Consider the following 16455-nt stretch of genomic DNA (forward strand, 5'->3'; position numbering starts at 1 on the left):
CAGTATTCATGTGGAAAACTGTAGTGTGAAACATTGTGTTTACTTATAAGTAAGATTGATTGATTTGATTTGGCTTTATTAACGAGATTTTTAGCCCTGGGCTAGTCCACCTCGGGACCAACGGCTTTACTTCCCTTCCGAAGGAAGTCGTCACTATAACTTTTTACGTCATAAGTGACTATGTCGGGGATGGGATTCGATCCCAGGTCCTCGGCGTGAGAGGCGAGTGTTCTAACCACTACACCAGGTCCGTCCCCATTATAAGTAAGAAAGCTGACTCAACTTCAGCCTCCTCTACGCCCGCTGAACGTTCCGCTTCCAAATAAAAATCCCTTGATTGGGATGCGGACCACCCAACCGTGTAGAATAAGTAGTTAATTAGCAAGTTATTGAGAAATTCTTAAATGGATACCGTTTGAAGCGACTCTGATATTCAAAGCCGTTTTGAAAAGTTCTACTTTACAGCACCGAAAAGAGTGCTGATTCTTTCGATAGGAAAAGTAGGTCATTATGTCGTTCATCCTGTAGATGAAAAGTAGGATGATATGCAACGGAATAGCAAAAAAAATGTTCTGAAGTTCAATTTACCCCTTGGTAATACAAAAATAAGCCTACATGCACTGAGCTATAACACTTGAAGAACAACATGTTGAAAAGAATTCATTACAATCGGTTGTTTGAAAAACCAAAAAACTGCAAACATCCAATTCTGCATGTCAGAATGTTACAATTTTCTGATAACCTGTATTTTTTAAATAAGGTTTTTTATCTTGGTTTATATTTATTATTAACGACCGGGAATTTTTTTGAAATACCGGGAAATAACCGGGAGAAGACCGGGAATTTGAAATCAGAGATTCACTGGCCACCCTGGTCACGGTGTCTTCGGGGGACTTATTCTTCGTAAATCAAAGAATAAGTGCTCTGAAAACACCAACAGGATTCAATGCAATCCCGCACTTTTATTCACTTTCGCTCTCATGAGGCCGCACTTCGCAGTCCAGTAGTGAAAGAAATACACAATATTTAACAAATGTTTTCAATTAGCATATTTTCCTGACAAATGGAAATATGCTAAGGTTCTTCCAATTTTAGAACCAGACAAAAATCCTGCAGAAGCTTCTAGCTATCGTCCAATCAGTTTGCTTTCCTCCATCAGTAAACTTTTTGAAAAGGTTATTTTGAACAGAATGATGGCCCACATCAACGAAAATTCAATTTTTGCCAATGAACAGTTCGGATTCCGCCATGGACATTCGACCACTCATCAACTTTTACGTGTAACAAATTAGATCCGTTCCAACAAATCTGAAGGCTATTCTACTGGTCTTGCTCTTCTAGACAAAGAAAAAGCATTCGACAGTATTTGGCATGAAGGTTTGATCGTAAAATTAAAAAAACTTTAATTTTCCAACATACATTGTTAGAATAATTCAAAGTTATCTGTCAAATCGTACACTTCAGGTTAATTATCAGAACTCCAGATCTGATAGACATCTTGTAAGAGCTGGTGTTCCTCAAGGCAGCATTTTGGGACCAATATTATACAATATTTTCACATCTGACTTATCTGAGTTACCTCAGGGATGTCAAAAATCCTTGTTTGCGGATGACACAGGCCTCTCCGCTAAAGGACGAAGTCTGCGTGTCATCTGTAGTCGATTGCAAAAAAGTTTGGATATTTTTTCTTCATACGTGCAAAAATGGAAGATTTCTCCTAATGCTTCCAAAACTCAACTAATAACATTCCCACATAAACCCAAAGCTCTTTATTTGAAACCTTCAAGTAGACATGTTGTCACGATGAGAGGAGTTCCAATAAATTGTTCAGATGAATTTAAATATCTAGGGCTCATGCTAGATAAGAATTTAACTTTCAAAAATCACATTGAGGGTATTCAAGCCAAATGTAATAAATATGTAAAATGTCTTTATCCCCTTATTAATAGAAAATCAAAACTTTGTCTTAAGAACAAGCTTTTGATATTCAAACAAATTTTCAGGCCAGCCATGTTGTATGCTGTACCAATATGGACTAGCTGTTGTAATACCAGGAAGAAAGCTCTGCAGAGAATTCAAAATAAAATTTTGAAAATGATTCTGAAGCTTCCTCCCTGGTATAATACCAATGAGTTACATAGAATACTTTTTCTTGTCTGATTTCTATAATGTGGGCAATGCCAAACAACTGAATGCAGAAAAACAAGTACGATAGTGAGCCTCATTGGCTCAAGTGCCGAAATTTTCTAACAAAAGTAATTTTAGCGCTTAAAAATATCCCTAAAATAAAAAATCCGGTGATGTCATTTCGGGGTGAAATTGATCACTTATGAATGCGATTATTGTAAGTTTTCAAAACAACTCTACACAATAAATTTGAGCTCCCGGAATTCGAATATATTTGTTAAATTCTTAACAATACAATATTTATAGAAATAATTAATAATTAAATTTCAAGAATTACGCAGAAAACGCCTAAATGTATGCAATTTCCTAAGGAACTTCCTGATATCTAACAGAAATTCAATTATTTCAACCAAATGAGCGAATTGGTACGAGTTTTGGTTATGAAATCTGGTTTGGGGATATATCTTAATTATCTTCATTAACTTTCAGGATTATACCATGTTCAAATCCTTGTCTTGAGCTAGAAGTTTAGAGATGTTAGTCAATAATGCACCATACATGATTTTGGATTTTTTCATTATTTTCATAGAAATACACATTCTTTAACACAAAAAACTTCACAACACACAATTTGACAATACTTACGACAAACAACGTTCATTCACTGCGTTACATTGATATTTGTGCTCCATTAGGAAGAAATAAAATCGAGTGACACGGTGATCAATTTCACCCTACTGATCAATTTCACCTGAATTTACGGTATCCAATGTTGAAACATTGGAACAAATGTCAAATAAAATAATTAATAATTTCAATCAAAAATTGTTACAATCTTCTATTGCCACGATTAATGCGTTATATGTTTAAGTTAAGTTAGGTTAAGTATATTAAAAACGTTTTTTTTTCTCTTATAAGCAGGTGAAATCAACTCACCTGTAAAAAATCTGAACTGCTACGGCAAATGAAATGTAATATGTTGTTAACAAAATGTTACCAAATTAGGATGATAGTGTTGTCTAATAACACAGAACACCTAGATATAAGAAATAATAAATGTAATGTTTGGAATGATACTAATAAAGAAATTAAAAAAAAAAATAATTATAGGCCTTCTTTAAAATGCTACCTGTTCTTGTATGATATTGCTTTATGCGAAACGTCTTTATGCGAAATGGGTCACCCCTCTGCGTAGTACAATAATCATAATCGAATGCGGCTTTCACACTTAACACAGGTTTTCAATATTTATTATCAGAAAGCATACAATTAAAAATAAAGCATTAAAAATTATGTAAATCTCACAACCGTATGCTTGTTATCTTCACTTGTGAAAGTCACACATATCTCAAACGAAAAAAAAAACTATCTGGAGCACCAACGGAATCATGTAAAAATATAATACACCACAAGCTATTCTTAAAATCTTCGCAAATAAAAAATAACACTTAAATCGCTGCACCATCAGCCAGTTCTATTGCAGCTATCTAGCGTTATACAAAGCACTACAATCCGGATGACGTTGCATCACCGGAATCGCGAACAACGAGTGCACGAAATGTTTTGAAGGTGGCGTAGCACCATCAGCCGAATCTATTTCTCACCGTCCGAATAACAAAAAAACGAGGAACCGAAGTAAACGTGACAGAAAATTCAAAACGCAGGCACCCGCGCGCACGGCTTGCTGTGATCGATCCACAGTGTGATACTCTCGGAGTCCTTTAGGACGAGATCATAAGTTATGCGAAATTTAGTCATAATTTCAACCTGATCCTGATGATTGGGATCATATCGTCGCGCCTTCGTGTTGGGTCCGATTAATTACTTAAAAAGTGAGCTAATTACTTAATTCCGATTAATTATTTAAAAAGTGAGCTGCTTATACCAAAACAAGCCCTTTTATTTGAACTTTTGGTTGCTTATTTAGATTAAAGTGACCAGATATGTATTACTCCAACGCGGGATCATGTTGATAAATGATAAAACACCAGCAATCCCGAGATACGAAGTCAATATATAAGGCAAGTCATACACAGCGAAGTAGTGCTAGCGGTGATTATTTGTGCTAATGGTGTGGGTTGATGATTTGTCGATAATTTGAAAACATTAAAGTTCTAAGCAAGTCAGAAATTGTTATCATTGTACCAGTGCCATTTTTTAGTTCAAAAACTGAAATTTCGTTTTTGCGATCTTTGAATTGTGTTTAAGATTCTTATTAATTTATTTGTGTTACACAAAAACCACCAAAAAACTTTCACAGGATTTTAGGAAAGATTCGCAGAGATTTTGAGAGATAATAATTATACATACTACAGAGAAAGACTTTTACATAAGTGTGTTTCTGACAGAATTGTGAGAGAAATTTTCATGAAATATCTGATAGTATTCAAACGTAGTCTTCCGCAGGACTTTCAAAAGATCCTAAGTGATGTTCTGATGGGAGATATACTTTGCAATTGGATCAATATTCAAATTAAAGCTAAATTTTTTGAAAAGTTATACGTCTTCTCGGAGAGAATCGAACTTACGACTGCTAAGTGCTCATCGAGAATTGCCACCAAAAACTTCACAAGTTGAAGAGATAAAAAATGCATTGGTTACATTATTCCAAGCAGCACCTCTATAAATCAATATGGATACTTTTAACGTAGGAAGAATGTATTTCTTAACAACACCTCAAATTGTCTGTTGAGGAACATTCGTTCAGAATAAATTAAACACTAATTCAGTATGGAATCACTTCGACATACATATTCATCACTCATTCTGGTTTCAGCGATTTTTTCGGACAAAGTGGCTTTATTGAACTCTGCCGGAATTAATTGAAAGTGCCAGGAATAGGGAATTTTAAGACAATTATGAATTCAATACGATTGGGCAATGAGTGCTACCCTCCCTACCAAAGTTGTTACTTACTCCTTCAGTTGATGAAAATGGATTGCGGTTTTTTTCGTTTTGATAGGGACAATGCTTCAATTTTTATGTTCGCAGCATTTGCTTATAGAAGCACAAACACAACCAAGTTCTTCAATTGATAGATTATATCTATTGGAGTTGTAGAGAATAAACATTTCCGTAGCAATTAGCATGCTTCGGGGCACTTGAAAATTCCGATAGAAAAAAATCCTACAAACATTTTTCCCAACGTGCCCGGCGCGTTTTCTTGATACATAAAATTCATTTCGTAGGTCATAATAGTGGCATTTTTCAGGGACGCTTGCTCTGCCTTAATTTATTCGATTCATTACGATTTATTTTTTATTTTTGGATCTAATCCAACAATAAAATTGAATTTATGACTATGTTTTCGGACAGATTTACGGATAAAATCGGCAAACGGTGAACAGAAACAGAAAGCAAAACCATCACGAAGGAAGCGCGCGTTTTGTGTCTGAGAGAAAAATTATAGATAGTGAAACCAAAGTGCGTGAGTGTGGGCAAGTGCTGGACCTAATGCAGCTGAGGGCACAAGCGCCTAGGTCCAGTTTGGCCAGCTGTAGCCAAGAATCGTCCCAAGTGGTAGTGATTGTAAGCCAGCAGCAAGTGCGTCGAAGTTCTAGCAATGGATTTACTGCCATTGATGTAGAACCGGATGATTCTTCGCCACAGGCCAAATCTGTGTTGGTGCGCTGCGCGCTGAATTCCGACCAAGGAAGCAATGATGGCGACGATCGGGAGCAGAATAACGGATGCCGGAGACGGAGACCTGCTGCGATTTCTCATCATCATCCGCCGAGGAATCCGTCGCAAAAACAGAACGCAAAGAGCTCTTGTCTCAGGGATTGCTTGCTGTGCAAATGCTGTAACAAAGGTGATCAGTAGCAATTCGGGATTGTGATTGAAACGATTCAAATTAAAATTTTTGTCTGTTGTTTCGATTCGCGTGTCTCTGTTGCGGCGATAGGAATGGAGGAATCCACCGACGCGGCCGATACCGAGGAAAATGGCTTCGAGAGTGAGTATGGTTTTTCATTTGAGTTGATTTTATTCATTTGTTCATTTGTATATTCAAGAAAAGAAGTATGTCAAGGGGTCAGGATTTGTCGTCGTTGTCATGCAAAATTAAAAGCAGATTTTCTATTTGAGCTCATTTCACTTTCAATAAAAACATATTCTCTGTGTTTGCAAACACACTTTACAAGAATATTGTTTTGAATATTTGACAAAATCTGTTTTCACTTAGGGTAGAAACACCGATTTTGGCCAGCTTAGCCCCTCCGTTAATAAGGTACCGTAATCCGGGGTAAAATTGATCAGTTTTTCGGATATTTATTAAGAAAATCAGTTGAAAAAGCAAAAAAGGGCTTCCATAGCGGTGTGGTTAGAGTCCGTGGCTACAAAGCAAAGCCTAGCTGAAGGTGTCTAGGTTCGATTCCCGAGCGGTCCAGGATCTTCTCGTAATGGAAATTTCCTTGACTTCCTTGGGCATACAGTATTATCTTACCTGCCACACGGTATATAAATGCATAAATTGCAATTTAATCAAAGAATGCTCTCAGTTAACAATTGTGGAAGTGCTCATAAGAACACTAAGCTAAGAAGCAGGCTCTGTCGCAGTGAGGATGTTAGTGCCAAGAAGAATAAATGTTGATTTGAATTTCTTGTAAGGAGGAACATACCGATCAATGTTACCCCGTTTTACGGTAGCATTTTTCACTGATTTTTCTTCCCTTCCCCCCGTTGCATTTGGTCACAAATGCTGATCCCTCCCTGAAAAATACCAAGCACCTCCTTCCCCCTCTTATTTTTTTTTCTATGGCAATATGTCTAAAACGAAACATTGAAATTCAGAAATTCAAAATAAGGCTAGGTAGCTATTAATTTCTGAATGTTAATTTTGATTGTTTATTTTCAAATAAGTTATTGTTAAGAAATAGATTACAGTGAATATGGTTAACAAAATACTGTTGAATCTTCGTCATTATTCAATATTCAAATTTAAATCTGTTTACTATTGTAATATACGGAGTTTTATGGAAATCTCATCAATTCTTGTACAAATTACTTATCTTTATGAATATTTCAAATATTCAATATCTTCCCATACTAAACACACAAATAAAAAATAAACAATGAAATAATAAAAATTCCCTTTCCCCAAATAACCAAGTAATATAAAAATCTCCTTATTGTTAATATTTGTCCAAATGAACATATTTTATGAAAAAATAAACTGCCCTTCTAAGCCTACTTGTCCCATGGTACCTTATGGACCTTATGGACACATATGCGTAGAGCGGCAGCAAAGGTCCAACAGAAACAAAATTGAAACGATTGATTGCATTTCTCGTTAACATATAGGAAACGAGGTGTTTTCCATGTCCATAACGCATTGATTTTTAATTAACTTATCAATCTTCTAAATAGTTCATTCATTCATATCATATATCATATACAGTTCGGTGAAATAAATTAACGAAGTACGGTAAATTTTTACAGTATTCGGTGAAAAATCACCAGGAATCCGTAAAATTTCGACGGAATTACGGTGTTTTATTTCACCGAACTGTTCAGCTGTTCAGATTACGGTGAAATTCACCGTATGAGCTTAGTGTGTAGAGAAAATCATTATTCTCAAAAGATCTTCCATCAGACCCGTCACGATTTTTATTAGGTTTTAATCTCTAATGTCACAACAATTCATGAAAACCATAGCTTGGAAGATCTCTGAACAAACACCACGTTTGTTGAGATTCTACCAAAAATTTCTGCTTTGGTCTCGTTGATGTTGATCTCGTTAATAGTTCCAAAAATGCCGATATTCATTCCCAATCACTCATTATGAGAAACGGTCATTATGCCAAATGACCATTATACCAAATGACCTTATGTCAAATGGCCTTATGCCAAACGGGGTACAATCGTTCTTTAGAATTATATTGTTATAAAACAATATTTCGTAGTTTGATGTTAGAGTAATGGTTGCTTTGAATCCTGCTAATATTTCAACAACCATTTGCCTTTTTACAAGCACTGAGTCTTGTGTCGAGATATGCTCGATAAATTATTATTTCAATTACAATTTTGCCCTTCTTTCAAAAATTGGCGAAAAGATTTCACCTTCAAAGTTAACATTTTTATTGGATCGATATTTACTTTTAAAAATGTTTTGTTCGTTCAAAGTAGCTGTGTGAAGATTTTTGGCAGTAAAATTTCCAACATTTGAAACAAAATATCTGCTTTTTTATTAAGGCTATTTTTTAATAAAGCTGCAACAATAAGCTTACAATATTTTGCATATAAGTTTTCCCTTTTTAATCAAGTTTGTCTTCATCGAGTGTTTTGTACTTTTATCAAGTTATGCTTTTCAATAATCACTTAACACCTGTTCGTTAATATTTCAGTCATGCATAAACTTGCTTTCATTATATAGCTTTCCATGAAAATGTGATGTTATTACAATTGTTATCAACCACTGTTGACAATTTAATTAAAAATTATACTCAGGATTTAACTTTACTTATTTTTTTTTTAAATTTACTGTTTCTAAGATTTTTTTTAGTTTGCTTAGACTAAAACATTACACAACATAAATTGCGTTCGGCATTTGTTGTCACTGCCTTGTTCTTTAGTCTGCTGAGAACTACGCCCGATTCTGTTTTTGCACGTATTTTTTACAGGGCCGCGCAAAAAAAAGTTTCCGTGCATTTTTTTCCGCCAAAACCTTATTTTTGCATGAAACGTCGAGAAATGGTGTTACTTTTTTTGCACGGTTTTTCGAAATTTTGAACCGAAAACTTTTTTTTGCACGGTACGTGCAAAAACAGAATCGGGTGTGCTCGGTGAAGCCAATCTCGGTAAAAATCTTCGCAAAATGCTTATATTCAAGGGTAAAAATCAGTTTGTTAATTTTCGAAGGTGCAGAAGAAATCACTTATCATATATGAATTATTGTGTTTGATTCTGCTCATTTTAAATCACTGATTATGCCAAACGACCATTATGACAAACAACATTATGTCGAACGACCTTATGGCAAACGACCTTATGCCAAACGACGTCATGCCAAACTGGGATACACCGTTTCATAACCTTTTGAAGATTTAGATTCATCAAATATCCTGCAGAAGACAGATCGGTTTTCTCATCAGCACATATATGTATAAATTTGCACGACATCTGCAAAAAGATCAACTGAACAGAAATCTAACACAGTCGGTAGATCGTTGATGAAAAGATATTATTGTTTCTGAGCTGTTGAATGGCCATAAAAGTGGAGGCTGATTGGTATTCACCGTCCGCAGTACTGATGAAGCCTTGAACCTAATTGCTTAGCGCTTTCAGTACCATTCAGGTGTTCATCAAAACACTACTTCCACCTTACGTTTGTCCATCAAGGTACCGTCAAACGGGGCAACTTGCAACACAACGACATGTAACTGAATTGACGTTTTCTAAATCATTGAGTAAAATGATTCTAATTTGTTACACCTTAGGTATAAAAAGAGAGGTTTTGGTTAGGATTTGGATATTATTTCTAGTTTGGTTGGATTACTAAAGGAGAAAATCATAGCACTCGTTTGATCGTATCAAAACAAGACTGAAAATCGATCCTAGTACCACACAAACGGGATAATTGTTATTATAGGTATTTGCTATTCGTTACAGTATTTAATAGTGTACAAAAGCACTATAAAAATGTTTTGTTGATTTCACGTTAAAACACTGAAAATAATTAAAAACGTTTTTACTACCCATGTGGGGTAACTTGCAACAGCATTTTCAATATCAAATGCAAGATGTTTTCTGCCACTTTTCATCAAAAATACAAGCAAGATTGACCATTTATTTGTAGAATTACATTAAAATTGTTGTGCTACAACCAACTTATTACACGTTTGGTAAAAAATACTAGGAAAGTTACATTAAGTGCATTATTATTGAAAAACTTTGATTGATATGAAAAATCTGTTTCAAATGGAATTTGCAGATTTGTCATTGTGAACTTTTTGCATGAAATATAAAACATAGCAAAATATAAACATCAAATATAAACAATGACCAAAAGAGGCCATTTCAAGACATGCTATCAATTATCAATCGTTGCTTTGGTTAAAATATGAATGAAAAATAAATTAGGTGAAGCAAAATCTAAAAACCATTGCATTTGAATAATGCTCATTGCATTTGAATGAATGCTCTAAAACATTCGACCACTCATCAACTTTTACGTGTAACAAATTTGATCCGTTCTGACAAATCTGAAGGCTTCTCTACTGGTCTTGCTCTTCTCGACATAGAAAAAGCATTCGACAGTGTTTGGCATGAAGGTTTGATCGTAAAATTTAAAAAAATCCTAATTTTCCAACATACATTGTGAGAATAATTCAAAGTTATCTGTCAAATCGTACACTTCAGGTTAATTATCAGAAATCCAGATCTGATAGACTTCCTGTAAGAGCTAGTGTTCCCCAAGGCAGCATTTTGGGACCAATATTATACAATATTTTCACATCTGACTTACCTGAGTTACCTCAGAGATGTCAAAAATCCTTGTTTGCGGATGACACAGGCCTCTCCGCCAAAGGACCAAGTCTGCGTGTCATCTGTAGTCGATTGCAAAAAAGTTTGGATATTTTTTCTTCATACGTGCAAAAATGGAAGATTTCTCCTAATGCTTCCAAAACTCAACTAATAATATTCCCACATAAACCAAAAGCTCTTTATTTGAAACCTTCAAGTAGACATGTTGTCAAGATGAGAGGGGTTCCAATTAATTGGTCAGATGAAGTTAAGTATCTAGGGCTCATGCTAGATAAGAATTTAACTTTCAAAAATCACATTGAGGGCATTCAAGCCAAATGTAACAAATATGTAAAATGTCTCTATCCCCTTAATAATAGAAAATCAAAACTTTGTCTTAAGAACAAGCTTTTGATATTCAAACAAATTTTCAGGCCAGCCATGTTGTATGCTGTACCAATATGGTCTAGCTGTTGTAATACCAGGAAGAAAGCTCCGCAGAGAATTCAAAATAAAATTTTGAAAATGATTCTGAGGCTTCATCCCTGGTATAGTACCAATGAGTTACATAGAATATCCAATGTTGAAACATTGGAACAAATGTCAAATAAAATAATTGATAATTTCAGGCAAAAATCGTTACTATCTTCTATTGCCACGATTAATGCGTTATATGTTTAGGTTAAGTTAGGTTAAGTATATAAAAAACTTTTTTTTCTCTTATAAGCAGGTGAAATCAACTCACCTGTAAAAAATCTGAACTGCTACGGCAAATGATATGTAATATGTTGTTAACGAAATGTTAATAAAATCTTAGTGGAATGATACTAATAAAGAAATTAAAAAAAAACAGCATGAGTAACTAATTGGTTACAAAGATGACTAGAGTCAGTTAAGACCAAATCAATCGTTTATGGATTTCTAGAAGAGGAAAAACATGTAGGGCTATCAGGGTATTGAATTGAGAAAAATCATGAAGAGCACTCATCAAATAAAATTCTGCCGTTGGACTTACTTTGAGAATTAGTCCATGACCGTTGTTTGGCATTAAAGTCACCAATGACAAAAAAATGACTTATTGCGAGTCAATTTTCGCAAGTCAGTTTGGAGCAAATTATCTTGCTGTCCAGAGCTTAAAAAGGCAAATAGGCAGCTATATTTACCAAGCTGTGTTTCAACTGAAACACCTAAAGTTTGAAAAACATTAGTTTCAAATGACGAAAACAGTTGATGTTTTATACGCCTATGAATCAATCATCAACTAACTCCACATGCCCCATCAAGTCGATCATGAGCATAAGCATGAGCATAGATGACCGTAATTCGTAGTTGCTACTCCGTGATTGACCAGAACAATCGAAGTTGCACAGGGAATTAATGAATGGGGCTTGAGATTAGCTTACCATTCTTCAATGTGCACAAATCGAGAGCTCAATTATTATTATTATTTATCTTTATTAGGGAGATTTTCAGCCCTTGGCTGGTTCATCTCCGTGAGAGCTCAATTTTTAAAAGTCAATAACGGCGCCGGCCACGTCCTTACGGTCATCGGGGAAGGGAAGGAATGTTAGTTAGATAACTGTTTTTTTTAAAGACCTAGTATACCTCTGCATCTCCACAGTTGTCATGGACTAACGATCCGCGGCGCTATATCATTTCACTACGCGAACAATGCGCGACACGTTTGATCCTGCCCTCATCGCCCGCCCAGGAGAAGCAAGCGTCTTTCGTTTCACTTTTTTCACTACCGACCGACCGACGCGCGACAGGTTTGATCCTGCCCTCATCGCCCGCCCGGAGAAGCAAGCGTCAAGGTCGAAGGATCAAACACAACTAACTTTCGTTTTACGTTTTTCACTACCGACCGACCGACGCGCGACAGGTTTGATCCTGCCCTCATCGCCCGCCCCGGAGGAGCAAGCGTCAAGGTCGAAGGATCAAACACAACTCCATGCCCCATCAAGTCGATCATTACGATAAACAAAAATGTTAGGATCTCTTTTGAGTTTAGATCCAGGTTTCAAATAGGTTTCAGTAATAACTGCTATATGCACGTTATTAGCTGTAAGAAAATTAAATAGTCCTCTTTACCATTCAAAGTTTAAATTACTATTTAAGGGATTCATTAGAAAAACGTAATCCAATAACGTAATCCAGTTATTAACTGAGAGCTTACTATGCCAATGACCATTTTTGCATGTGTATATCGTGTGGCAGGTACGAAGATACTCTATGCCCTGGGAAGTCGAGAAAATTTCCAACCCGAAAAAATCCTCGACCGGTGGGATTCCAACCCACGACCCTCAGCTTGGTCTTGCTGAATAGCTGCGCGTTTACCTCTACGGCTATCTGGACCCCTTCTTGATGGGTATGATTCCTAATCAAGCGATCGTTAACTAAAAAATGAGTATTGTTCGATACTCTACCAGGCAAACTCCGGAAACGACCGGCAGTGATGCATTTGAACGCGTTCAGTTCGCGTTCCAGTTCATTTTTTTGAACGCAGCGATCAAGTAGGCTTGAACATTGTTCAGTTCAAAAATATGAACCCGTTCGAGCCAAAAATTGAACCCAATAAATGCTGACTGATTAATGACAAAAATCTATGCCAAAGCTTTGATTTTGATATGCATAATACCATAAACTGTATGTTTTTTTTCGCTTTATGGAACTTTACGGCGAATCATTCCTTTATTTCCGAAACGAGAGCTTCGATCATAATTGCCAACTTAACGGGCCGTTCTTGAGCAACGACAGGCTCTTGCTCGCAAATTCATTGACTACTGCGTTCTTGTGCAAATTTGGCTCGGGCTCCGTTCACTTTTGGCTCGCGTTCAGTTCAAAATGCATCACTGACGACCGGTATCGTAACGGATATTATCTTTCATCTGCCTGGCACGAGCCTCAAGGACTCTCTTGCGCGAAGGGCAATCCCAAAAATTGGACTTATGATTGCCCTTACAATTGACGCATATGAACTTATCGGTATCTTCCTTCACTGGACAGACGCTCTTTGCGTGAGAAGAACCTCCGCAAATCATGCATTAGCATCCATGCGGCAATTTTTTGTACCATGAACCACCCTCCCCCACACCGACGGCACTGTGTGGGATTCTGATAATTTCCTCCAGGTTTCTGGAATTGTTCCCATGTCACACGGACATCGAACATAAGTTTTGCTTTTTCTAATATTATATAGCTCTTTTTTGTTAAAGTGAACTAAATAATATTCTTGAGAAAGCTCTTTCCGAATAATGCCCGATTGGGTTCTCTTTTTCATAATGATTACTTGGACTGGTGAAAATCCAAGTACATCATTTATTCCATTTTTGATCTCTTCAGGCGACTTATAGTCACTTGAGAGATCTTTCAAGACGACTTTAAACAAACGTTCAGTTTTGTCGCCATAAGTAAAAAAATATGCTTCTTCTCTTCAATATGTTTGAGAAGAAGTTCGCGATCTTTAAGTGCTTCTTGCAAAACGAGACAGTCACCCTTCTTTGCGATTTGGAAGGCAATCTTGATTACCATAATGGAGTTCAAGTTCTCCTGCCTAAATCCCCCAAATTCGGGGCAACTGACCACGATAGGCGGCACTCTTTGCTTCCTCACTTGAATCAAAGAGCCTGGGCTAGAGACTGCTTCGATTTGGTGTTCGGAAAATTTGTCTAGAGCATCGAATTGATTGCTCATTTCGATACAATTATCAACATTATTCATTTCACCCTTGGAAGAAACTTCACATTCCAGAGAAACGTCCTTTCTTCCATTCTTGTCATGTTTAGTGACAGTTTTAAATCCCACATTTTTGGAAGGAAGTTGTGAATTCAGAGATTCACCCTTCCTTGTGTTTGTTGTTGCATCCATGTTTAGTGAATAAACGAGAGAAGACGAGAGGTATATTTTTCCCAAGACGGTGTTTAAGAAGGATTACCACCGCTAGCTTTCGCCAACGGGTCCAACGAAAAATCGAAGGCACGGGGCCAAACAAGGATCGTAAAGGGTTCAATAGTAGAAAAAATAGCACTGAAAAGTACTGTTTTAGTAGCACTGAGAATTACCGTTTTTAATTTTATCACTGAAAAGTACTGTTTTTGTATCACTGAAAAGTACTGTTTAATTGCTTTAGGAAGATTTAAAAAAACTTTCAAGTGCAGAGAGAATTTGTGTACGCACAGCACGAAGTTACGATGCGCACTGATACAAAATCAATTGATTTTTTAATCGGATAGGGTTAATGCCATGGGGCAGGACACTAGATCCAGTATTAAAATATTAATATTTATTAATGATATTAATATTGATATTGAGAAGATTATCAAGTATGCATGGAGTTTTGCTGTTTGCCTGTTGCTGGAGTTACCAAGGCAAATTGATCATTTATATGAAAAAACAAGTTGTGTTTATCGTCAGATCGTCTGAGAAAAATATATGAGAAATCCGTCCGATGCAACATAGACCATACTGTATGATGCCAACATCCATCTGGTAGTCTGGCTAGAAGGAGACTGGCACCTGTACGATGCATCACATTCAGTGAAGCTCCATTGTTATCAACGCCCCACATCTTTCTACGATTTCCGGGCCATTCCGCAACTTGATTCCGATGCAATTTGTCTCCTATGGTATGTCAGATCAGCAAGATATACAATCCACAATTCCAAGCCTCTTGTTTATAAACCCCCACCATTGACCTAAATTCACGATACTTCTGTCAGATGTCTTTAGGAAAATCGTAGGAAACTCGATGATATCATAAAAATAATATTTATTAATCCGTATTAACGGATATTAATACCAATATTAATGAGTGTCTTACCCCAGGGTCAATACTCACAATTCAATCAATAATAATGATTTTTCAAAAAGTATGGTACACATGTTCTGTTTATTAACATGCTTTTACTGCTGTTAATTGTTTAATGATAAGAAAACACTAAAATGATAAAAAATTTTGATAGTAAACTTTAGTCAGCTTTGTGTGTTGCATGTTACCCCACATCAAGGGTAGCATTAAAAATGTATATTTTCAGACTCTCCTGATCCCAGGAAACCAAATTACAATAAAAAAAATGCCACATGGTATTCTATACGTGGCGATTAGGATACTATATTGTATTTGGTTCATCTGAGTCCTCAAAATTTTCATCCAAATCGATTTGAAGTAGAAAAGTGTTGCAAGTTACCCCGTTTGACGGTACTTAAATTCTTATCCCTGCAAAATGAAATGTTGAAAAGCAACTCACTTGCAATCCGCTTGCCTTGACCGTGAACTCATCAACTTACGATAGTTTTCTTTACCCGTGGTCTTTCTCATTCTACATGTGTACTCCAGACTCCCAAAACAAAATGATTCAAAATAGCACAAGATGAAACAGAATCACCTGTTGACGAGAGCGTCCATCGCAGCAGTTGGCTGTTTGGTAGTTATTTTCAGTTGATTCCGCAACTGCGACAAATTAATCTTGTTTTGATTTTGCATTTGCTTTGGTGCCTGCAGTGATTATGGGAGACTGGCTCTTCGGCGAAGCTTCAATAATCAATACTTAGTATGATCTACCTTCAGGAGTTGAGGATCACCGTTTTAGTTGACTACTTGGCTATTGAGGGCGCTTTTTTCTAACGTGCACTTACTGCCCTTCTACGCCTACTTGTCCCATGTACTATGTAACTCTTATGGATCGCGGGACAAATATGCGTAGAACGGCAGAGGGATGCGAAATTCCGCCAATGGACGGCTCTGGTATGCATGGTACTTTTGATCACTTGGAAAGATAGCGTCTTCGGCAAAATTGTTCAACATTGAGTATGATATGCAAAAAATCGAGAAAATTTGCTTGTTAGTTAGTACAGTTCCGAAATCAG

General features: G+C 36.4%; 1 protein-coding gene across 2 annotated transcripts in view; it reads left to right on the plus strand.

The window, feature by feature from the left end:
- Window positions 1-16455, plus strand: part of LOC5568664 (Kv channel-interacting protein 4) — a 102547-nt gene that overhangs the window by 12094 nt on the left and 73998 nt on the right. For both annotated transcript variants that reach the window (XM_021850071.1, XM_021850072.1), the window contains exons 2-3: window positions 5443-5938; window positions 6032-6082. In XM_021850071.1, the coding sequence (XP_021705763.1) occupies window positions 5581-5938; window positions 6032-6082 (409 nt within the window). In that variant the 5' untranslated portion in view covers window positions 5443-5580. The remainder of the gene's footprint in view (window positions 1-5442; window positions 5939-6031; window positions 6083-16455) is intronic.

The sequence above is a fragment of the Aedes aegypti genome, chromosome 3 (genome assembly GCF_002204515.2).
Source record: "Aedes aegypti strain LVP_AGWG chromosome 3, AaegL5.0 Primary Assembly, whole genome shotgun sequence".
Taxonomy (NCBI): Eukaryota; Metazoa; Arthropoda; class Insecta; order Diptera; family Culicidae; genus Aedes; species Aedes aegypti.